The 25,720-nt window shown below is 43.1% G+C and overlaps 1 protein-coding gene across 2 annotated transcripts in view; it reads left to right on the forward strand.

Moving 5' to 3' along the window:
• LOC128738735 (synaptobrevin) overlaps positions 1-24,793 on the forward strand; it is a 54,670-nt gene extending 29,877 nt beyond the window's left edge. Inside the window, exon 4 of one of the 2 annotated variants that reach the window (XM_053834077.1) lies at positions 24,593-24,793. In XM_053834077.1, coding sequence (XP_053690052.1) covers positions 24,593-24,621 — 29 coding nt within the window. In that variant the 3' untranslated portion in view covers positions 24,622-24,793. The remainder of the gene's footprint in view (positions 1-24,592) is intronic. The other variant, XM_053834079.1, reaches the window with a different exon arrangement.
• Positions 24,794-25,720: the final 927 nt, after the last annotated feature.

The raw sequence follows: 25,720 nt of genomic DNA on the forward strand, positions 1-25,720 counted from the left end.
GCGCCGTACAATCGTCAGACTTCACTCATAGTAGTGCTAGAAATCGGCATCTTCCGGCCTCACGTACTTCACGTACCGATAGCACAAATTGGGATACAGACTGTAATTTACGCGCGATCTTCAACGTTTTCACTAGCATCAAGCGTTGATCGTAGAATTTTACGCTACAAGCTTCAAGCATTCTTGGAGCATCTTCCTTCAGCATCCATGATTCATATCCGTAAAGGGTGACCGGGAGGATTAAGGTAGTGCGTTCTGTAGAATTTCTACAGGACTGCAGCTGACTACGTAATCCACAGAAAGCCCTATTCGCGTCTGCAATGTGCTGTTTCACTTCGCGGCCTTCATCGTTGCCATATGTCTTCAGTCCATCCAACATCATGAAAGCAGGATTGAGCAGTGTAATACCTCAATAGTTTTTACACTCGAATCGATTCCTCTTTTAAAAATAGGGCAAATTAGGTTAATCAACCCCTCCTCCGGCATTTGTTTTTCCGTCCAAATTCTGATCCGGTGGATCGCTTCGCAAAGCCGCTTGCTCCCCGCGTTTGAAAGTTCAGCCGCGATACCGTCCATTCCTGCAAGCTTACCGTTCTTTAGCTTTTTAATAGTCTTCTCATCCACCTCCTGTGTTAGCGGCTCCACAACTTGACTATCGCTCACAATTCATATCCTGTGCCTACCGATCTCCGTGTTAATCTCTCCATTCAACGCGTCTAGAAGTGCTCCTTCCATCTAGCTGCTTGTTGTTTTGTCAGTACGGAGGTTGTCTGCACTACCATTGCACATCACAGGCATTGCAATTCCTCCCCGTTTTGCAGATATTCCTTATGTGGTTGCTGACGAATCTCCCCTTGGCGCCAGCGAGCACGTGCTTCTCGTACTCACATTATTTTTTAAACAGTGCGTTCTTTTCTCGTAGCTTTATAGTCTTTTTATATTTTTTTTCTGTTCTAACGTGTACCCGGAGTGACCACGCGACTCTTGGCCTGGTTCTTCTAATCTGTCATTCGGCATCAAACAAGCTATTACGCTGTCTTCCAAAAGTTGTGCCTACCACTTCCCTTGCAGTTGTTGGCGCTATGGAGGATCCTCTTTTTTCCTGCTATTCTGTGATTCGTTGATCAAGCTTTCTGGTGTATTCCGCTGCAACGTTATCTGCCATCAACCGCTGGATGTTACAACGCAGCATTTTCTTAGTGCGAGTCGTCGCCGATTTCGATAACCGCGAGTTTTACGACGAGATAGTGGTTAAAGTAGATAAGATCCCCGAAAAAAACCGTACATTGATGATATCCAAAAGGTATTGACAGTTAATCAGGATATGATCGATCTGGGAGCTAGAGTCTTGAATTTTTATGTTGTGTGCTCCCCATAGTTCCTCTTTATCGACAGATTTCACAGTTATTTCGAGTAAAACCATACGTTTTCATACACTGTCTTGTCCAAACCACCCCAGTTATGTTTCCATATCAACTCAAACAATATATTGATGCTCAAAAATGATTGCTCTTATTTTATTATATTCTAACAATATATTTAGTTAGAGTGGTTAGACTTTTGATGTACCTCGAAGCCAGCAGGAACGCGTATTTTTCTGCCAAAAATCTTTAGTCACTCATCTCCTTAAGAATCATTGGTATTAGTTCGTAAAACATGAATAAATCTGGCTTTAGTTTTCAGAAGTTCGCGAAGTCCATGCAAGAGGGTTAAAAATAAAGCCAGAAATCGCCTAAATAAGCTTTGTAATTGAGTTTTGAGGGCCAGGGAAAAACGTTTGATGCATCAGGGAAAATCAGGGAAAGTCAGGGAATTTTATTTTTGAATTTGAGTCGACACCCTCACCAAACCTAGGTTAACTCAACTCAACCGGTTCGTTGTTTTGCATACTACGTGGCAAGATGCGCCGTCTTGTTGACAGCACATATCGTCCAGATCCGAGAGAGGCAAGACAACTCCGAGTCGTTGTCGGGAATGGAATAACTTTCCGGACACTTGCTTCTTGCTCATGAGGAATGATATCTAGCCTATATTGGAACAGCCTATTTTCGAAGATTTGAAAGATATTTGGCAGCAGTGAAGGTGATTTTTTCCTGAAATTAGACCAACTACGCATTCCTAGTTTCTAATTTTGACCAGCTGTCCCGGAAAATATCTTCCTGTGCAGCATCTGGTCATAAATGGTGAAACACAAGTGTCACCCATCGGTTCGAAAACGAAGGTCGCTCGACTCGTAATGAAAACAGCTGTTATCAAGACTGCTGAAGACTCTTCTAGCACAGGTAGCATTCCTCTGAAGCGGTTCGGGCATAGCGCCGTCATATAAATTAGTCGCCCTTCGCATCAGTGAAACCGGCGATCCTGGCGCGTGAAGATGCGTCCCTGCTAAATCAAATATAGCCAGCCAACCAAATAACGAAATAGATTCTGGTTTTCCTGTTAGAACCCGACGTTTAGTTAGCAAAACAGTCGAGTCCCAAAGTCTATTCTAAAGTGTCCAAAGGCACATTGTATCAACGCCACCTAAGAGATCGTCGTCAACACGATTCGCCAGAGGTTCGAAATCACAGCTGAGAGCGTTACAGAGAAAAACTGCACCTAAGCAAAGCCAAATACAGGCGCTGTCCTTACAAATTTTGCCTGTAGCACGGTTAAAGTGATTCACTCTCGGCACGGCGTCATGCACCATGGCTGAGCGCCTGCTGCCTCATATTTCGCTTCCACGCTGGTCTTCTGGGAACATTTACACGGGCAATGATACTTGTTACCAGGGCGAAAGCAGATCACTCAAGCAAGAAGCTGATCGGAATTCAAAATTCATTCCACCTGCTTCGTCCTATACGGGTGGCACCAGGGAACGACTCGTTCGATCGGTCAATGGCAGTTCTGGTAGCCGCTTACATGGTTGGAACCGTTGACTTCTCGGGACGAAATGACTTCCTAATCTTGTTGCGGCATGAGCAAATATGTCTTGACAAGACCGAACAGGAACGGTGCCGCTTAAGCTAGAAGCCATCGAGAAAAGACTGTTCTGTTCAGGCACTGGCGGATAACAGTGTAAGGAGAAAACCTTCTTGTCCTTAAAAGAACGGTTTGGTCCGCGAGCCTGCTGCAACAAAACTAAACCAGTGGAGTGGACTGCATACACATTAGTTACTTCCCTGGACGTCTTCAGAGGATGTGAAGGAAACACTAGTAAACTAAAACTACAGCAGTCCCCCGAATAACGCGGTTTCGAATAAGGACGTTTCCATTAAGAACGGTCTCGAGTGATTCCATTAACGCGGTCGAACGTCCTTATTGGAGTCTACGTAGCATATGGGAATTGACCTAATTAGTTCCAACATGGAATAAATCGTGATCCTGACCTAATAGACGGTTGGTATCTTCGACAAAGTTGTTCAGTACATCAACGGGTTTTCATTGGATTATAGTATTGCGGAATTGTCTCACAACGTGGCGCTAGCGTATATGTAATATTTTTGTATAGGCTGTATCTCGCGCTGCAGGCTATCTAGAAAGTTGCGGCCTTCGGGAAGTTTGCTCAAATGACTGCCACCTTCAAGATGGCATGGAAAAAAGCGCAGAACTGACTCACTACGTGGCGCTAGTGTATATGTAATCCTCTTATGCAGGCTGTATCTCACGCTGCTGACTATCTAGCAAGTTGCGGTCTTCGAGAAGGTTATTCATATGACTGCGACCTTCAAGAAGGGATGGAAAATATTGCAGAATTGCCTCACTACGTGGCGCTGGCATATATGTAATCTTTTTAAGCAGGCTGTATCTTGCGCTGCTGATTGTCTGGAAAGTTGCGGTCTTCGGGAAGGTTATTCATAAAACTGCCACCTTCAAGATGGTATGAAAAATATTGCAGAATTGCTTCACTACGTGGCGCTAGCATATATGTAATCTTCTTAAGCAGGCTGTATCTCGCGCTGCTGACTATATAGCAAGCTGCGGTCTTCGGGAAGGTTATTCATGACTGCGACCTTCAAGAAGGGATAGAAAATATTGCAGAATTGTCTCACTATGTGGCGCTAGCATATTTGCAATCTTTTTATGGAGGTTGTATCTCGCGCTGCTAACTATATAGCAAGCTGCGGTCTTCGAGAAGGTTATCCATATGACTGAGACCTTTAAGGGATGGAAAAAAGTGCAGAATTGCCTTACTACGTAGCGCTAGCATATATGTAATCTTCTTAAGCAGGCTGTATCACGCGCTGTTGACTGTCTACCAAGTTGCGGTCTTCGAGCAGATTATTCAAATGACACTGGGATTTTTCTGGCCATTTAGGAAGTAGCATTTACGGATAGATGGTAGACTAACCCGATGGATTATTTTTGCGAAGACTGTGGGGGATATACGAGTTTCTTCTAAAAACACGCATGCTGAACATAATAGCATAAACATAAAGGTCAGCATTGATTTGCAATTGTGGAGCCCCTCCTCTGGGCACGTCGGTGAGCAGATGCGTTCTATGAAAAAAAGTTGTAGGGACCTAAACTGCCATTTTCTAAAGATGATTAGATCACGATACTATTTTGTGGTTACCGTTGAACCACTATTATCAAACTGGTTCATCTCTACCAGGATGCTTACCAGGATGAGTCGAAAAATTTTGGTTTGTTAGGTTTCAACAAAAATTTAAGTACTGTACAAAATCTTTGTATTTAATTTTTAATAAATGGAAAAATAAATACTGGTTTTTTTCTTTTTTGTTTAGCTATTGAAGGTCTGATGTTATTATCTTTTTCTTGCCCCTTTCTTCAAATAAATTTCCAGACCAGGACACGCAAGTAGCACACTTTTGTCACTTCTGGTTGCTGCAACCTATTTATGACTGAAATCAGTCATTAATCGGTTATCACAACTAGTTTATAACAACTGTGCTAGTAGGGCATAAACTTTTTTACAAATTTGTATAAGCTTTATTAAACTTATTATTGGAATGTGAATTGGTTGCATGATTTTAACAGATATTTTGTATTCACTGCAGCGCAATATAAAGCCTTCACAAGAAGATTACATATACACTAGCGCCACGTAGTGAGACAATTCTGCAATAACTTTCTCGAAGGCCACAAGTTACTAGATAGCCAGCAGCGCGAGATACAGTCTGCCTAAGCGGAATAAATGTACACTAGCGCCACGTAGTGAGACAATTCTGCAATATTTTCCATACCACCTTGAAGGTGGCAGTCATATGAATAACCTGCTCGAAGACCGCAACTTTCCAGACAGTCAACAGCGCAAGATACAGCCTATACAAGAATGTTACATATATGCTAGCGCCACGTAGTGAGATAATTCTGAAATATTGTCCATCCTTCTTGAAGGTCTCAGTCATATGAATAGCCTTCTCGAAGACCGCAACTTGCTAGATAGTCAGCAGCGTGAGATACAGCCTGCGTAAGAGGATTACATATACACTAGCGCCACGTAGTGAGTCAGTTCTGCGCTCTTTTCCATGCCATCTTGAAGGTGGCAGTCATTTGAGCAACCTTCCCGAAGGCCGCAACTTTCTAGATAGCCTGCAGTGCGAGATACAGCCTATACAAAAATATTACGTATACGCTAGCGCCACGTAGTGAGACAATTCCGCAATACTATAATCTACTGAAAACCCGTTGATGTACTGAACAACTTTGTCGAAGACACCAGCCGTCTATATGGTCAGGATCACGAGTTATTCCGTGTTGGAACCAATTAAGTCAATTCCCATATGCTACATAGACTCCATTAACACGGTTTCCATTAACGCGGTCCCTATTAGCGTCCTTTTTGGGGGGATTACTGTATTCTATTTATTGAATAACACGTGGAAAAACACTGAAACGCTGAATGAATCGCGCACTGCGCGCTGCTTATATAGCATGAAATCTTCTTCGCTCCTGCTGCTGCTGCTGCTGCTCGTGCATTAAAATGAACTACCTAGTTCTAGCTAATCTACTTTTAAACATATAAGTGGGTTCGCCAAAATCGAAAAGATGTTCAACACTATTGAAAATTTTCACGCAAAACGCTGTTGGTTCAAAATAACCAAAGTTCGTCCGATAAAACTGGTTCTTCATAGACAGCAGTTTCGGGCAGGCTTCATTTTGCTCATCTTATGCATACAGAGGCAGAATAATCTGCTTCTCACAACGATCAAGTGCTTTCGTTTTTTGTTCAACCGTTTCCTTTCTCTCCGAACGATGCCTGAATACTGTTTTCACACTAGAGACACGAGACTGTTCGCTCCGTGTCCCGAAGAGAATATGCGATAGGCAATTATATGGACTGGAACGATATGCTCCGAGACCTTGAGAGCATGCATTCGGTAGCGCTCCGGCAGGAAAAGAAAGCTGAAACCAAACTGATGCTCACTTGCTGGCAGAACAAAGCACTACAAAAGCAAAACAAAACTCGTCGCGTCGGAGAAGGTAACATCCGACTGAGAGAGAGCAAATCGATTCGTCTCCTGCGCTTTGCCAGTAAAACGCCAAGAATTGAGATTTTTTGCACCGTTAAACACTTTCACCAAAAGTAAGGCTTGTTGTAATTGCAGTGTCGTTTGAGCGTATCTAGCTCAGTTAAGCGTCAGCGATCCAGTTAAAGGGGAAGATTGGCGGGATCTCGCCAGGGCAAGTCCTTTAAAGCTAAACGAACGAATCTTCTCTGCACACGTTCAATTCACAAGTTCCAACCGAGCTGGTGTGAAGTCACACATCTTTCAGTATCGGACGTACAAGTACAAGTACAGTATAAGGCTTGCAGGTAATGAGAATCCTTGAAGTACGGCCCTTTTTTGCGATGAACCCTAATTGTCTACTTGCTTTAAACACGATCGCCGTGCCTGCCGAACGTCAGCCTTCTGTCGAGAACAATGCCAAGATCATTAACATGATCCACTCAATTTAATGTTTGCCTAATTGGCGTTTGATTTCGATGAAAAGTTATCACTTCGCATTTAGCAGTGCTTATATTCAAAGAATCTAGTTTACGTCACGTTGAAAATTTATCCAGCAAAGACTGCAGACGCTAACAATCCTCTATGCTACAAATCGTCAGGTAGATTTCAATGTATTGTAACAGGCGAAAACCAAGGAACAAAAGTTTGCGAAAAGCTCACATGCAGCAGATCCCGAGCTTGATTCCACATCATCGAGATACTCTTTAGTAGTAGTTGAGCCGTATCAAGAATTCCTGTCCACTGTACTCGGTGCTGGGCTTCTCGCAATTCGTTAAGCGACTCGACACACTTCAAGCTTCAACCTGGTCGAACTATCTAGCACGTTGGGCCCCTCTATTCCTGGTACCGGTGGGGCTCTTGAAGAGATCAGATTTCACTGGACAGTCGTCCGGCATCCTTGCTACGTGGCCGCCCTGTTAGTACGACTCCGCCACACTCCGCTTTCAGTTTGTACTCCGCAGAAATAGTCCGCAACGCCTTTAGTTCAAATACGTCAAGTGCACCTATGTCTTCCGTAAGCAAAGGTACTATCTCAAGTCCGTAAAGGACTGCCGGTCTGGTTAGTGTTTTGTACATCGTCAGCTTTGGCGGCGAATGCTCCTTAATCGAAGCGTCTTGCGGAGGGAAAAGTAGGCTCGACTTCCAGCTTGAATGCGTCGTCGAATCTCTTTACTCGTATTATTGTCGTATTATTGTCCCAAAAATACAAACCTACTCATCAACTACATCCAGTCCATCGCCGTCAATAGTCATTGGCTGTGGGAGACAAACGTTGTTTCCTGTGGAGCCTCCTACTACCATATATTTGATTTTCGACGCATTGATTTGTAATCCAATTGTCCTAGTCTCCGTTTTTATTCTGGCGTAGAGTACCTGTGCCGCCCCAAGGATTTTAGTAATGATGTTGAGGTCATCTGCGAAAACTAGGAGTTGGCTACTCTTGTTGAAGAGATGGTTTCTCCCGGTTCGATATGCCCGTTCGTCGGATCACACCTTCAATAGCCGTGTTTAATAACATACAGGACAATCCATCCCCTGGTCGCAACCCTCTGCGCGATTCGATACGACTCGAGAGTGCCCCCGAAAAGCGTACGTAACACATCTTTCGCTCCAAGGTTGCTTTGATCAGTCGCGTCAGTTTGTCCGGAAAACTATACACTTGGATTATTTTCCCTAGCTTTGCAACTGCCGGTCTCTCAACTTCCAAGGGAGCACTCGAGTGCTCTCCGATGTATTGAAGAGCCGCAAGTTCGACGTTGTAGCGCTGCAGGAGGTGTGCTGGAAGAGCTCAACGGTACGTACGTTCAGAGATGGACATACCATCTACCAGACCTGCGGCAACACACACGAGCTGGATACATAGTGATGGGACAGATGCGGAAACGGGTGATTGGGTGGTGGCCGATCAAAGGCCGATTCTTCAATATAAGCATCATCAACGTGCACAGCCCTCTCCTCAGAGAGAATTACCGATGACGACAAGGATGAATTCTACGCGCAGTTGGAGAGTGAATACGACCGCTGCCCAAAACATGATATCAAGATCGTCATCGGAGATTTCAATGCTCAGGTCGGCTAGGAGGAGGAATACAAACCGATGATTGGAAGGCTCAGAGCACACCAGCGGACCAATGAAATGGGCCTAAGACTTATCGACTTTGCCGCCTCCAACAATATGGCCGTACGTAGTACCTTTGTCCAGCACAGAATCCATCACAAGTACACCTGGAGGTCACCAAATCAGACGGAGTCACAGATTGACCACGTTTTGATCGACATACGGCACTTCTCAGACATTATCGACGTCAGATCCTATCGAAGCGCTAACGTTGACTCGGACCACTACCTAGTGATGGATAAGATGCGCCCAAGACTCTCCGTTGTGAACAACATTCGGTACCGACGCCAGCCTCGGCTAGATACCGCGCGGCTTAAGCAACCAGACGTCGTCGCAAACTACGCGCATTCACTCGAAGCTGCTCTGCCGGAAGAAGACGAGCTGGACGAAGCCCCTCTTGAGGACTGTTGGAACACTATCACTGCCTCCCTTATTAATGTAGCGACATGGTTTGGGCTATTTTTAGATACAAATTGTGCCTCTTCCTCCACCTACTGTAGACACCACCGACCGAGAAGTTTAATCTAACTTTGTGTTAACTGGCGGGACGACGACACTATGTAGGCCCTTGCGACTTACAAGGTACTGCGTGTGAACGCTGTTCGTCTGTCAGCGTGTTAGCCGCGATTCTCAGCGCGGGGTCTCGGGGAAAAGCCCCGTTCCTGTGAAAATTTGACCAAACCTCTTGATTTTAGTCAGAGTTAGTTTTGTTAAGCGTAGCTACCTATTACCTCCCCCCCTTTCCTTTCCACTCTTTCCTCTCCATTCCCAAAAAATCCTTCATTACTTTCCCTTACCGTCCCTTCATCAATTGTAGAACCGTTTCAAAAAAATATATCAATATATGCCTGACCGCATTTCAAGGTCATGACTAAAATCACGAGGTTTGGTCAAACTATCAAAACAGCCATCAGCAGTGTAGCGGAGAGCTCCATCGGGCATGTGTCCCGGAATCAACGGAACGATTGGTTTGGCGATGAATGTAGGAGGGTGATGGATGAGGAGAACGCTGCGCGGGCGGCCAAGATGTGCAGTGTCACACGTCAGAGCGTGGAAAGACACAAACAGAAAAAGAGGCAGCGAAACCAAATTTTTCGGGAGAAACAGCGCTACCTGGAGAACAAGAATATGTAGAATAGGAGCGTCTTCATCATTCTCAGGAAACGCGAAAGTTCTACCAGAAACTAAACGGATCGCGGAAAGGTTTTGTGCCGCGACTGGCAGTATTATGACGGACGATCGTGAGGTGACCGATAGGTGAAAGCAGCACTTCGACGAACACCTAAATGGCGGCGGAGAAAGCGATTTCGACGGTGCAACAAACGAGGAGTAGGTGCCAGCCGCAACGATAGGCGAAGTAGTGGCCTCCATGCAGCTAAAGAACAACAAATCAGCTGAAGAGATGACATCGGAGCGGAGCTTATTAAAATGGGACCGGAAAAGCTGGTCGTTTGAATGCACCGGCTAATTGTTAGAATTTGGGGTACGGAACAGCTACCGGAGGAGTGGAAAGTTGGGGTTCTATAAAAAGGGCGACAAATTGGACTGTGAGAATTATCGCGCGATCACCGTTCTCAATGCCGCCTATAAAGTGCTGTCTCAAATCATTTTCCGCCGGCTATCACCAATTGCGAACAAATTTGTGGGAACTTATCAAGCCGGCATCGTCGAAGGTCGGTCTACAACGGATCAAATATTTACACTGCGGTAAATTATCCAAAATGGCCGTGAATACAGAGTTGCCACGCATCATTTATTCGTTGACTTCAAAGCCGCATATGATACCATCGACCGGAAAGAGCTATGGAAAATCATGGACGAGAACAACTTCCCCAGAAAGCTCATCAAACTGATTAAATCTACGATGGTTGGTACTCAGTGCTGTGTTCGAATTTCGGGTGGACTGTCAAGTTCATTCGAATCATACAGAGGGCTTCGTCAAGGTGATGGTCTTTCATGCCTGTTGTTCAACATAGCGCTGCAACGTGTTATGAACCGAGCGGATATCAACACGCGGGGAACAATATTCAACAAATCTATGACATGCCGATGACGTGGATATTATCGGCAAAACATCTGTGGCGGTGGCTGAATAGTACACCAGACTAAAGCGCGAAGCAGAACAGATTGGGTTAAAGGTAAATACGTCTAAAACAAAGTACATGCTGGCCAGCGGAACCGAGGCCGAACAATGCCACTTGGGCAGTAGTATATGATCGACGGCGATGAGTTTGAGGTAGTCGACGAATTTGCCTACCTTGGCTCACTACTAACGGCGGACTATGATACCAGCCGTGAGATTCGGAGGCGCATTATCAGCGGAAGTCGTGCTTACTGCGGGCTTCACAAGCAATTGCGGCCGAGCGGACTAAGTCCCCATACAAAGTGCACCCTGTACAAGACGTTTATTAGCACGGTTGTTTACTGCGGGCATGAAACATGGACAATGCTCGAAGAGGACCTGCGAGTGCTCAGAGTTTTCGAACGACGAGTGCTAAGAACGATCTTCGGCGGCGTACCGGAGAAAGCTACAGCTCTATGGCGAACCCAGTATCCAGAAGGTGGCCAAAGCTGGACGGATACGATGGGCAGGGCATGTTGCAAGAATGCCGGACAACTACACTGCAAAGATGGTGTTCGCCTCAAATCCGGTATGAACAAGACGACCAGGAGCGCAGCGAGCAAGATGGTTAGACCAGGTGGAGCGAGATCTGGCGGAGAGTACTCGGTGTCCGAGGAATTGAAGTGCGGTAGCCCTTAACCGAGTTACATGGCGAAACTTTGTTCAACAGGCTTTGTCTTAGGACGGCAAGCCACCTAAGTAAGTAAGTGCGATGGAACAAACCACACCTTCCATTGACTCCTCCGATAGTTTCTCCTCCTTCCAAATCCTTGAAATTATCCAGTGAAATACCGTTGCTAGCGGTTCTTGGTCAACTCGGCAGACGTACCATATGTTTATAGACTGTAAAACAGCGTATTATTCAGTGACGCGAAATCCGTTTTGGCAGATTATGCTTGAACATGACTTTCCAACTAAACTGGTTTGGCTTTAGGGTTCCACAACAAATGAGGATAATGAGTGAGATTTCTGAGGGTTTGAAACTAAGTGACGGGCAGTTGAATTTACTTTGTTCATCATCGCTTTGGGGAGTGTTACACGAAGGGGTGATATGCAAGGGAGTGTCACCATTATCACGAATTTTGACATGCTCCCAGATTTTGCGGACGAGATCAATATAATAGCTGTGTAAGAGACATTTAGACCTCTCAAGTGGAAGCTGCGAAAATTTAGTTCACCATTAGCTCTCCCAAAACGAAGTACACGAGGGCTGGTAGAGAGCATGGTAGCCCATTCCCATTTTTAAGAAGTGAAGACAAAGTTGTCAACCATCTTATTAAAGTATTTTTGCATCCGAACAATATTAGTTTCTGGTGTGTCGGCAGCCAGTAGTGGTACAACAGTCACGATACGAAGAAGCTTCATTTGTAGCACTTCAAAGGTGCCTTTGAATAATGCGAGTAAAACCGTCCCACGGTAGTGAGAAAGCAGCTCAACCTAACTGTCTCATAGGATTGGATTTCTATCCGTCTGATTAAAATGTCACGACAGGATGCTATTGCAATTGCCGGACACTGGCGGTAAAGTACAAGTAAAGAGCTAGTGGCCGAACGTCGTTGCATGATTATACCTCCAGCTTGAGTGACACACTGCAAAGTGCGGTAGACAGGACCACCCGGCGTGTGGTTAATTGATGAGGTTCCATTAAGGGTCAAGCCATGTGGGAAAGCTGAACGAAATAAGACTCTGTAGGATACACAGTAAAACACTTCGCCTGGTTAATATAAGCGATATTTAAACATACTCTAGTAGTGTACCCTAGATAAAAGATGTTTAGATGCTTGAGAATCGTGATTTGCATTTCCCCACATATGTGACGCATCATCAACCAAATCGCCATGTTTTGAGCACCCGGTCTTGGAACTAATGGTCGTAAACAAGGAAGGACAGATTTGAACGCAAAAAAGTGAACCTCCAGCAGCACTGCAGCCAGAAAAGGGGGGAGAGAAATCATTTTTCATTTTTCCACCGCTGATGACCTTTACTAGCGATGAGATCAACTCGGATGCCGGCCCTACTGGCAGTGCCCCTCGGTCGTTACCCGCGGCACAATGTGCCAAGCTGAGGGCGGGAGGCAGTAGAAAACTTCGTTTATCACCGACAAAAGCCAGCCAGCCAGGCGGCCGGGGGTGGAACTCGTTCGGACACAAATTTCATCCTTGATGTGACAGCACTGCAAACGCTGCCAGAACGCGAAAAGCGAAAACCGCTACAAAAGGCGACATTTATGAGACAGTGAGTGATGAACTTCACGGTGTTTTTTGTGTGTCACCGGCTGCTGGCGGACGACTGATGGAATAAATCCTTCCGCTAAATGAACTGTTCAGTGTTTAACACTAAACTCACTGATAATAATAATGCAGTGGTGTCTCGACTATTTTCCCCATAAAGACTTCAACAAATCCGAGAAATTTATGCAGGTTCAATACTTGCGAAACAACTGCAAATGTGCAACAGACTTTATTTTCTCTGCAACTCAATTTCTCGCTTCACTTGCCACAGCTCTATGGCAGCGATTGCATTCCTTCGGAAAGATTCACGTCGTCATTAGGATTTTTCAATGAATATAAAATTACTTCACGACATACCAGAGGAGAAAACGCATCAACTCTCGTTTCAATTCTAAAGCCATTTATTTTGCAGCACTTTTTCTCGGCTTTTGCTGCTGTTCCGTTGCAAATTCTACCATCCGGACCGGACCGAACGACCGGCTGACTGGTGGCGAAGCCAGGCCAATAAACGTGTGGAAAAACGGCTCGAATATAGTAGTGTAGTGCAGCTTAGCCTTGCAGCAGAAGCGACCGACGGCTGCCTTTCTGCGACCGGTTGCGATTTTCCCAATAATTTTCCACTTCCGACTTTCTGCCTCCGAAAAGCCACACTGAATCGGTCCGTAAGGTATAGCGCAGGGAAACGATATTGTGTAAATACACACGCTACTGCTCTCTGTCTCTCTCCCTTCTGCCATGCGGTCAGCATTGAAGCAAAATGCTCCGGGGCATAGCCCGACTGACTGAAAAGTCTCATCCGGACTTGCTTTGCCGGCTGCTGGCTGCCTAGCTGCCTGACTGATATCGCCAACGCAAAGGATGCCGGGAAACGGAATGATAATAATAACTTTTTCATCTCACCCCTGCGCTGAGCTGCGCTGCCGGTTGGTTGGTTGCGTGTGATACGCTGTCGAAGGTCGTTAGCTTTTCTACTCGAACAGAAGTGCATCCTGGCAGTTCGAACCGAAACTGTGTTTGTTAATTGCTTTGCAGCATGCAACACCTCCACCCCCGGGGGAGGAAGAAAAACCTAGGCAATGCAACAGCAGTCACGCGTTATGAGATCGGAACGGAAACATTGATACAATCGAACTTGAAAATTTGGCAGTTTCAGTTCAAGTTTGGTTAGGCCAACGAGTACTTTGAATAGTAAAAGGTTGAATTAATAAACTTTTTGGAATGTTCAGAACAGTTTTTGCTAGTATGAAATGCTTTGTCCTTATGCAGGTCTTAGACCACCCCGTCAAGGGCTCGTTGCTGTTTTGGATGATCCGTGGATTGTTCTTGGAAGAGGATCGTCTCGTTTCGTCTGGTCGTCTCTCGTCGCAAAGGTTTAAGCTTCGATGTCGATGTCAATATCATCAATCAACGTCAATTTTCTCGTGCCACGATAAGTCAGCTATGCTCGATCAACTATATCGTACGCTGCCTGGAAGTCGATGAAAATATCCCTTGTGGCTCTCCCGGACTTAGAAGCATGGCTGTAAAGCTCATCCGGCAGTACGTCCTTGCTGGTTTTTATTTTTTTCTGCCAATCTCTTGCTGAATTTACCTCTTGCTGAACTAGTGGTCTATTCCGTTTACACTTTTGCTTCAAATTGGTGGGTTAGGTTCAGGTTCTATTCCGTACTCTTGCATATGCCAGGACAACTCTTCCAGACACTATTGACGATTATCCTCCTGCTGGCTTTTCTTGCATCTTAGAATGTGCTTTTCCGTGATATCTCTGTGTTCGTCCGAGTTTTACCTCGATAATCTACCCACGCAGCCTCCGGGTAACTTTGAGCTTTAGATTGTTTGGATTAGAACTCTCGAAATACAAAAGGGAAAAGGGGGAGTTGGTCGGGAACCTTGTAACTGCGATGCCCTCACAAGGTTTTAACAACCGTGGTTTTCAAGCATCACGGAAAAACGCTGTAGAAAATTACCTAGTTGATCGTTCCTTTTCAAGCTTTGAGACAATAAAATGAAACCCATTAGTAAACATAACCGTATGCTCGCACCATAGGCTTAACTCCACTCATAAGATTCCGTATAACATCTAGCTGCAGCTTCTATACGGAAACCCACTTTTTCTTCATGTCTTCCTCAGATTTGACCTTGGGATACTTCCGTAGTGCCTGCTTCATAATAGCCCAGTGATGGGCCTTAGTTGCGGTATATTAGGGAGAGGGGGGTTTATATCTTTGGGTACGAAAGTGACCTCAACATCTTTTGAATAGTGGCACGAAGCTGGATCCGGCCAAAAGAACTATACGTTTTGCTTCAACAGAGGTAGCAGACGCTTCTGTAGACACTTCTTGAGGTAGATCTGCCCGTCTACAGTCCCGATAGTCACGAACGGCGCACTCCGTTTGCCACATGAGCAGATCGCTTGCCAAATCATGTGTTTCTTGGCAGACTGAAATTTTCTGCTTCCTTATTTCCTCCGGAACATCAATCTTGTGCTGGGCGGTGAAGAAAAGTAGCCTCGGAAGCTACCGGAAGTCCATGACAAGACTATGAGCCTTCGTCAGCATCTCCCACGTAACAATGTGAGTTTTATTGTACTCTTATTGCAGCTTTCAAGATCAATTTTGGTCTTAAATACCATCATAAGAGTGTAATAAAACCCAAACTGTTACTTGGGCTGGGTGTACAGTTTCCGGGCCCGTCACTTTCTCACCGTATTTTGCCGTTCGTCACGATTTGGTGCCTTCTGCACTTTGTAGGTAGACCTTCCCGGTCCTTGGCTCTCTAAACAAAAGACTTGGACAGCTTCAACTTTTTAGTCACATCCCTGATCGAACCATTGGGATTCCGCTTAAACGCTTTCACAACACGCTTGTGATCTGGATCACTAATAGCACATCCGTTCGATGCTCACAGTTTCGTAGTAACGTTTAATCACACCGCACGATTCCGAGTTATTTACCGATGCCCCAATGAGAGAGTTGAGGATTTTCCAGGTGCTTGTGCAAAGTCAATTCGTGACGTTGCTTTTCGGGTGACGCCATTTGGTCCAATTTTCGAAAAACTGACAGCGATAAAAATACAGTGCACTCTAAACTTCTTCTACCTAAATTTTCAAAAGAAAATACACAATGGGTAATTTTTACAGCGTTTTTTCCGTAATTGTTGTGGAACACCCGTTATAAAGAAGCAGAAGCTCTTGGTTTGCTTCGAAGTACGATGCTGGTCTTACAAGTCAGTTGTCGTATGATCTTGGTTGGAAGAGACTGTGAGAAACAATAGGATAGTACTTAGCCCGTCATTGTCCTGTACTCTAACAGCGGGCTGTGAAGTCTTTTGGACAAAATTAAAGGTCAAATCGAGTATATTTACCTAACTCTAAGGCCCTGCATTCCATGGCCTTACCTTGGTATATAGGAAGCATGCGATGGTTCGCTATTATAAAGAAAATATTGCTGTTGCAGTTAAAAACCGTAATAATCGACGTGCGACATTCGGTTTTATTCGTGTTCTGTATGTCGCAACTACGTCGCACGTGGTGCGCTGTGATCGCACATTGATGCGCTATACAGCGCACCACGTGCGACGTAGTTGCGACATACAGGATAAGAGTAAAACCGAATATCGCACGTAGATTATTACAGTTTTTAACTGCAACAGCAATATTTCGTCGCGCACCCCAGGGTCGGGTTATGCAGCGACGACGTTTGTTGTATATTTTCCGCGGGACCGAAATTTTGTCGAGAAACAAGACTGTTCAGGCTGTAAGCTATGTTTAAACCGCAAATCTGTAAGTTGTATCTGCTTTGTCGAATGTAAGTTGTGTTTAGAAAATATGCGTCTGCTCGGACAATGCCATTAATTGTCTCGGGGAAAAAGTCCGGGTTCGGACTATGTTAAAAGGGATTCGTGAGGTCGGGGCGCAACATCTTCCCCCGCTTACAGAACTGCTCGGCGCCTTTTGCGCTGCTTGGAATTTTAGTCTTAAAAATAATTTAGGTCTACGGTATAGTAATTTTCCTTTTTAAAGATAATATTTACATTATATTTGTCTACATTTTTATATTTTTAGTATTCTTTCTATGTTTCGAATAGAACATTCTTCTTAGATTCTTAGTTATTTGAGCGATTTTATACAATCGCATTATACTGCTCGTAGTAATGTGTTCAACATGTTGTATATGTTTGGTATATTAATAAATTCTACTATAAATGTTTTGGCGAATAATGTTTTGTTTGAAATCTTTTTTGTTTATTTATAAAATACATCATCTGACAATAGTAATCTTAATGATTAACAAGCAGCACAAAATAAGCAATATAGTAGTATATTCCGTTCCGTCCGAACATGTTTTGCCCTACAACCGTCCAGGCAATAAAGTAGATCTCTGGGCCTCAGAGTCCTTTCCGGTGCATACATATTAAGCTGCATATTAAGTATTCTAAGTAGGAGCATCGATCTCACTAGACAAAATTTTTTCCACAAAGACAGCTTGAGTGTTGAACGGCCTTCGCTATAAAGTCTGCATTTCAAGAAGCTGGCAGCGCTCTACATACGGTGGCAGAAATCGTAGAGCATATCGCACGAATTTCTGCTGAACGGCTTCAATTCTTGCTATCCAATTAGAATTGAATGGGCACCAAACAACCGAGTTGGTCTCAAAGATGGAACGCAGGGAATAGTAAAGTAATCGAAGGCACATAGGATCTCGAAATTCTTCAGCAATTTTGAATATATATCAAAGCTCCAAGCGGATCGACGCCTTAGCAATTATTTCTTGAATGTAAGCGAAGTATCCAAAGTAACGCCCAAATTACGACCTGGTTTACTCTAGTTACCGTCTTACCAAACATGGTACAATTGAACGTAATCAGGTTAGATTTTCTATGAAATGAAATCATACTGCATTTCTCGGTGTTAAGAGTTAGTAGTTTGCTGGAACACTACTGAAGAAAAATATCAAAAATATCAAAAAGAAAAATATTCGCTGGAGCTTCAAATAGTACAGTATCATTGACAATCTTGAATAATTTCACGTCATCTGCAAAAAAACAATCGGCAATCCTCCGGGAGTAAAAATGAAACATCGTTTATGGGGAAGTCCTCTGTGGCCGGACACTAGTTTTTTCTCAAAAACAAAACGTTTTAAAAATATTCGGAAAGCATGTAACAATAGTTAATAGCAAGATTTCATGGTGACCCAATTATGACATCTTTGTTTCAAAAGGTAAACAAATGTGAACTGTCGAACGGTTTAACCAATAAAACAAAGGGAATCGAGTAAATTTTATAAAAGTGCAGTTGCAAATATTTTTAACTAGCTGATTACCAGATCTTACTCGGTGCCCCTTTGGCTCTCAGTCACTTGTACATCTGTTGATTGAACATTGTACGAAAATTCTCGTAATGCAAGAAACAAAAACCTGTTTTCATTTTAATGTGTCTACTCTTTTTGTCAATTTCCCTCATGTTGTCCCATAGCCACTTGCAAAACTAACTTCTTCCCGGTAATCCCAAAAATATACAAAAACCGTTTTTGAACCTTCCCTTTCTTAATAGCCACCCTATTCGCCCTTTCAGAAATCCAGAAATGTACAACTGCTATCGTTCCAATTGCAAGAGGATGGCACCCCTTTGCCCATTTAAATCTTTCTCTCCTCTTGTAAGAGACCATCTCCCTCTTTTGTCAACCCCCCTGCGCTGATTCTTTTATGCCAAAATACATCACATGTGTTTGACAAGCAACGTTTAACCCTCCGTTACTCGCACTGTTGTATTTTGTACAACGCCTGTGAACCGTCAGCTTTATCTCGGTATATCTCAGGATTCCAGCAATAATGAAAGTAACTGTTTTATGCAAAGTTGATCCACAGACCAAGATCTTTTAAACGGTGGAAAAATTTTGATAAGTTTTTCACGAAGTGGCTTTAGTATTCGAGTGAATTCTGTTAGGTTTTAGCATGCCAATAAATCGAAGTTGGCGTGAATAACGAAAGGTTAATGAAGAACAGTCCAGAAGTTCCAGAGCTATGGCGAAACATATATTCATACTAACGTTCCTCGTCCCCCTACTTGTCGATTCTCTCCCAGTCAGCTTTCTCTTCTGTCACGTAGCTAATTATGCATTGGTTTGCTCTATGAAAACCACTATATGGAAACGAAACAAAGCGCTTTTTTGCCATATAGGGTACGGGAGGGTATTTTCAGCAGGTTTCTAAATTCAGCCTATTTTATATATCTGCCCTATTCCTCTTCGGTGAAACCCCATCTTTTATCGAAGTCATTTGCATAACTGCAATCGGTTTAATTGCCAGAGAACCGTATCCCCTTTTACTTAGTCCCTTGTTAGGGGTTTCCCCCTTTCGGCAACCTCCCAGTGCTGATTCCCTCACGCCAAGTGTGCCAAGTTTGATGAACAACCGTCCAGGCGTTTCGGAGTTAGGCCTTCCCCCGCTGTTATGAACCCCCTCTCTGTTGTCAACCCCTTTAATTCTGATTCCCTTATGTCAAGGGTGTTTCGGAGTTATGGCCTCCCTCCCCTGTTAGTAACCCCCCCCCCTCCCTTATTGTCAACCCCCCAGTGCTGATTCTCTTATATCAAGAAACATGTGTGCCAAGTTGAGCGGAGAAAGGTCAAGGCGTTCTGGAGTTATGGTGGAACATATATACAAACATACTCACGCTCACTGTTATATATATAGACTAGCTGACCCGACAAACTTCGTATTGCCACAAATTAAACTGTATTGTTCATTAATCGTGAATCTCGGATGACCTTTGTCACAATCTCGAGTTTTGCAAGTTTCTGAGGAGTTCATGGGTGGTTTAATATACAAATTTTCCTCACAGTAAAGTAGAAAACAACTCCCTCCATTGCTTAGCCTAATAAAATAAAGCGGATAGCATTAAAATATTCGCCATGATTATATAACATTTCGCCGCATACCGTTTTGCGGAACACCACTTCTCGGTTGACCATAACGCGGAATATAGAGTTTTGCGGAATACCATTTCGCGAAAAACCTTACGCGCGATATACCATTTCACGGAAAATGTTTTCGTGAAAAATACCATTTCGCAAGGGGTTATTCTCTCCTTACTTGCTGTCGCTCGTTCGGACCCAACTGAAAGAAAGTAACAGAGGGCAGTGGATCTAGGAAAATAAATAAACCTAATTGATAGTTTTTGGTGATCTTGTTTTTGACTAATGTTTTATGGAAGAGTCTAAAATTTCTCGAGCTCGATTAGTTTTTAAGTTACGCAAAAATTTCTGTCTGATTTGTATTATGAGAGTCCTTATCCCCCTACCACGGGGGTGAAGTGACTAAAGTCATTAAAAAAAATAAAAAAGTTCCTGCCTCCAAAACCCCCCACATGCCAAATTTGGTTCGATTTGGTTGATTAGTACTCTAGTCATGAGGAAATTTGTATATATTTCATTTGTATGGGAGCGTCTCCGTTTATAGGGGGAGGGGTCATAATTTACCTCCTGCAGAGGGAAGAGGTCTCAATGCACCATAGAAAAATTTCATTTGCTTTAGTTTCATTTAGTTTAGTTTCATTTTCTTGATTAGTTCTAAAGTTATGAGGTAATTTGTATTTGTATTTTTTTTTGATGTAAAAATGCAAGATTTTGATGAAAAAACTTTTTTTTTTAAAAACTGTGTCGTGTCCTTTATAGCTGGACACCAACTTGTCCTCTATGACCGGACAGTAAAGCAATCAGCGAAACCCCTCCTAAAAAGGGGAGGGGTTCTAATTCATAATAGAAAAAAATCTTGCCTCCAAAAGCCTCCATATGCCAAATTTGGTTCCATTTGCTGGATTAGTTCTCGAATTATGCAGAAATTTGTGTTTCATTTGTATTGGAGCCTCCCCTCTTGGTGGAGGGAGGGTCTCTAACCATCATAAAAACCTTCTCTGGCCCCAAAAACCTCTACATGCCGATTGGTTCAGTAGTTTTTGCTTCTCTAAGGAACATCCCGACAGATAGACCAGACAGACAGACAGACAGACAGAAATCCATTTTTATATATAAGTTAAAGATAATAAATAAAAGATGTCATATTTCTGCACGTTAGCTTGATAAAGTTGTTTTCCGAAACAGTATAAATTTGACGTAAAAATGCAAGATTTTGATGAAAAAACTTATTTTTTTTAAACTGTGCCGTGTCCTCTATAGCCGGACACCAACTTGTCCTCTATGACCGGACAGTAAAGTATCAGCGAAATTGGCTTACTTCGTATAGAATTGCTTTATCTTTGATTCCTATGTGAAACAAAATTAGTTAAGCAATGCAAAAGGTAGAAAAATTAAGAAAAAAATTGCAGCAAAATATCAGTTTGATGTCAACCTATCAACGTGCCTTGTAAATGGAGTTGCTGCGTAAATTTTCACGTGTATTCCGCGTTACCAGTACACTAAAATAAAAGATTTATGTGTATAGAACTTTATTCAACTTTTATACAGCATATCTGCTAGGACTGGACTCACAAGATTTGTGCTAGAGTTTTAAATTGTTCTAGGATGTTTTACTTCTATTGATGCAGGTTTTTATCATGTCCGAGCATAAAGTACAGCTTTCGATTTGAGCTTATTTGTACACAAAATACTGTCTACTTTAAGAATTTACCTTGCAGCACAAATATTGTTACTTTGTATTTTTGTGCTCATAATATTGTTTTCCTCCACATTAAATTGAAAATAATATGTAATAAACCTGGTATTTTTAGAGCTTTATCTTAAAAATCTAAAGTGTCCAAGCATAGTGGACTTCCCCCTATAAACAGCGTGAAGAGCAATGATCCAAGATTACTACCCTGTGGAACACCGGAGAGATTCGAGAAATATGCCGACTTACTTCCATCTTTACATAGAGCATCCGATTTAAAATATAGGATCGGAGCCACTGTATAAGCATAGAACAAAGCTCAAGCTTTTCCAATTTTGCTAGAAGAATACTGTGATCAACTCGGTCAAATGCAGCTTTTAAATCAGTGTAGACCGCATCAAATTGCGCACCTACGCTCATATTTTGTATGCACGCTGCGCTAAACTTTGCCAGCTTTGTAACAGTAGAGCGATTTGCATAACAGCCATGTTGCTGTGAAAAGATGTAGTGCTTGCAGCTTACGAAAAGAGCATCGTGTATTATAATTTCAAAAACTTTTGAAACTGCGCAAAGAGATCTAATGCCTCTGTAATTTTTAACGTTATGTTGATCCCCCTTTTTGTAGCTTCTAGGTCGGGATCATTGCAGGTAGATTGAAATCTAGGCCATCTCTAGGAATGCTACACGGAGCGAAAAAGCTCCAGTTTGTGTCAAACAAAATGATTGTTGCTTTAAGCCTCAATAAAATATTTTTATAACAACCTAAAATTATTGTTGTTTCAAAACGAGATTCTGTTTGAATCAAGAAAATAACAGTTTTGAATTAAAAGTAAAGTATTTTCAAATTTGAAGTTAACATTGATATAACAATAAATATTTCTATTTCAATCATACCTTTCAGTTTGAAACAAAACGAAATTTTTGTTTGTGCGTAAAACAACCATCAATATGGTTGAAACTACATTTTTATTCTCCGTGTAGTTAATACTGCGTTAGTTTGCGCCATAGTAGCAGCGGAGTCACCGAAATTGTGCTGGAAATGTTGGGCGAAAAAACTCCATTTCTCTAACAACGTGTTTCCATGATAGTCACCCAGAAACATATCATTAGGCAATGCTTCTTTCCTCTTTTTGCTTACGAATGACCGGAAGATCCTCGGGTTCGTCTAAGGTTACACTGCATTCGATGATGATTGTATGATTATTTAGTGCTCTATATAAATATTAATAGATTTTGCAACTAATAATGGGAAAAATCCTACTTAGAGAGTATGAATCAGTTACTAGTATTTTAACATTATTGCACACACATGGAAGAATCACAACTGGTCCGACACGTTCGAAACTCCCACATTCTCCCACACCCCCAGAGATCTGCTTTCCAACTATCCTATGTTATTCCGTGCCATCCGCACATGTTTTGCCCTACAACCGTTAAGGCAAAAAATGGCTTGACAGTACCAATACTGTGTACGGGTGTTTCGTCCGTAATTGGCCTTGCCAGCGTTGAAAGAGATTTCGTAGGCTGCTCGCACTTCTCGTGCCGGAAATCTCGTGCCGAACTGTCAACGCGTGAGTGTTAGCAAAAGCAAAAATACTTCCCTTTCTTTTTTTCTCACGCAAAACCCTGAACAATATCAGCAACGCTGGCAAGGCCAATAGGGATGGAAAACTTTACCTTTCGTTAAGTGTACGTTTGATTGACTATGGCACTAACAATTGATGTCTGTGCTAGTGAACACGAATGCGAATGTGCTAAAAATGACAAACATAGAACATGCTTTAGCATTTTGCAATTTTAGTGCGAAATTATTAAAAATAGGTGCGAAACGAGGAGAATTCACTCAAATAGTTTCGAATTCGAATATTTATTAATTTTTCTCACAACTGTTTTGTTTCACATCCTGCTCGTACAGTAAGTAATGTTGAATTAAAGCAATCGCTTCCGTTAAATCGCCCTAAGACGATTTTCCGGAGTGTCAGCCAAGCTCCCGCTTGCTAGCCTGTCAACTAGCTGTTTATTTGCGCTGGTGATGGGACACTGCGGCAAATCGTGCCTCGTTCCAAATGTGTTCATCCAAATATCGGGATTATTTACGCAAAAAGAACGTCGTCTCCACAGATTACGTAAAAATCGATATTTTCAGTTCTTTTCCGCCCCTGTACAACTGGGAAGGACAGATAAAACTTAAAGCTTAAAAGATTCGCAGTACGTAATTTTTGCTCAATCCCAAATTGTTTCGTCGAGTTGGATTTCGTGACACGACTACTGGTAGCACTACAACCTACATCCTAGTTGATTTGCAGTTTAAGCTCAACCGGACACGCGAGCCTCCGGAATTCGGGGATTCATTTGGGTTCGTTCCACCGAGCGACGATGCTCGTTAGTCGTTACCCTAAGCAGGAAGTGACCTCAATCATCACTCAACACTATTTTACGCCGTAGCGGAGACGGAGACGGGGACAAGCGCCGGCGGGGACACGCACGCTTGTGTTGTTTGCTTGAAAATTCCCGAACGGACTGTTTTCGCGCGTATGTTGTTGCCTCGACGGTAAAGATTTGCAGTAGTGCGACTATTCACACGCTTGGCAAGCAGTAGCAAGCAATCTCCGGAATTGAATTTCACGCCTGGTTATGTTTTTCCGCTGTGACTCGTCCAACGACGACGACTACGACGGCATAATAGAACGACGAAACGAATGAAACGAGAGAGCGTACTCGGCTGAGTGCTAGTTATCTGTGAAGTTGTCCTTATTATCCTCGCCGGTCGGTCGTGCAAGAAGCGCATTAGCTGTAGTAGCACTAGATTTCTGACTGTCAGTCAGTTGAGTTGAGAACGGCCAGACGACTGGAATGTTGGATGGAATGTAGGTTCTCGGATTCCATGCTGGATTCTGGTGATGGAGAGAGGTTTCTTTTTGAAGTGACACACCGAGCATGCATATTATGGCTTTAGATTATGGCAGAAAATGCCGAACGAATATCCGATATTATTTGTTATCAGTTTGCAGTCCGTCTTTGATCACATATCAATTCATTGCTGTCGTTGCTTTATTTTCAGTGTTGGTTATCCCGGATAACTCACAGTGAGATGTACGCGATGGAGGTTTGGCACAAAAACTTTGTTTCCGTTAATCCCTAAAATCATTGTTTCGTGGTAAGTCGATGCAACTATTTAAATTAAAAATTCCTTATCAAATATGTATATCAACACGGTGACCAGTTAATTTAGAGGGTCTTTATATGCTTAAATGATAATCTTGTACTTATGTTATTCCACTATAAAACTGCTCCTTTAAAATTTCATCGAATTATGCTATCGAACTTAGAATTGAAAGACATCCACAGTCTTCCGGGTTCTTCAAAAGAGATAAATGTGATCCCCTCATATCTAATAAATTCCATTTTTATTACTCCCTCACAAACATATTTCACGGAGCGAAAGCAGCCGGTGCTGTGTGTCTGAAGGTGCTGCACAAATTCCATAAATGTAATATATTACAAATCAATCCACTGCGCGCCACGTGATCCCCCGGGGATCACGGATTCCCGGCAGAAGAAAGCGCTATCATTCATGCAAATTTACCCAGCGCCATTACAAAGAAAATGTTTTTCTTCCGCGCCAGCATCGCTCGCTCGCTTTGAGCATTTTCCATCGATTTTCGTTATTCGCTTATTGCATTGTTCGCCGAAAATTCGACGGTTAGCCATCCATTCATGTTCGATGTTCTCCCGGAGTAAACCCGGAACAAAGCTACTGGTTTCACTTTGGGTGGTGGTGGCAGCCCAAGAAAAAAGGTCAGCAAATATAGCGAACCTTGGGAAGAGGGTAGGGGAAAGCTTTACCATGTTTAGTGTATTTCATCTTTACAGTACCTCTACGTACTGCTAGCTGTAGAGCTTTACGGGTCTGCCACACCTACTCCATAATCTTTCCGCTGCCATTTTGGTGGTGAATCTGCTCGCTCGCTGAAAAATGGTTCCCAAAAGGATGGCAGGATGCAGACGCAGCACAATCTCAAGGGGTAGATTTTTTATAAAACTTGCTCCAATAGAATTGGATGTGGTCAGTTTTATGATGGCCCAAATGGTAGAAAAATGGTTAGAAACTGCTTCGTCCAATTGTCTGTGCTAGGCAACTCATCCACACGCTTGCTCTAATGTGTGTGGGCGTTTTGTGTGCTTGAAG

Source organism: Sabethes cyaneus, chromosome 2 (assembly GCF_943734655.1).
Source record: "Sabethes cyaneus chromosome 2, idSabCyanKW18_F2, whole genome shotgun sequence".
Lineage (NCBI taxonomy): Eukaryota > Metazoa > Arthropoda > Insecta > Diptera > Culicidae > Sabethes > Sabethes cyaneus.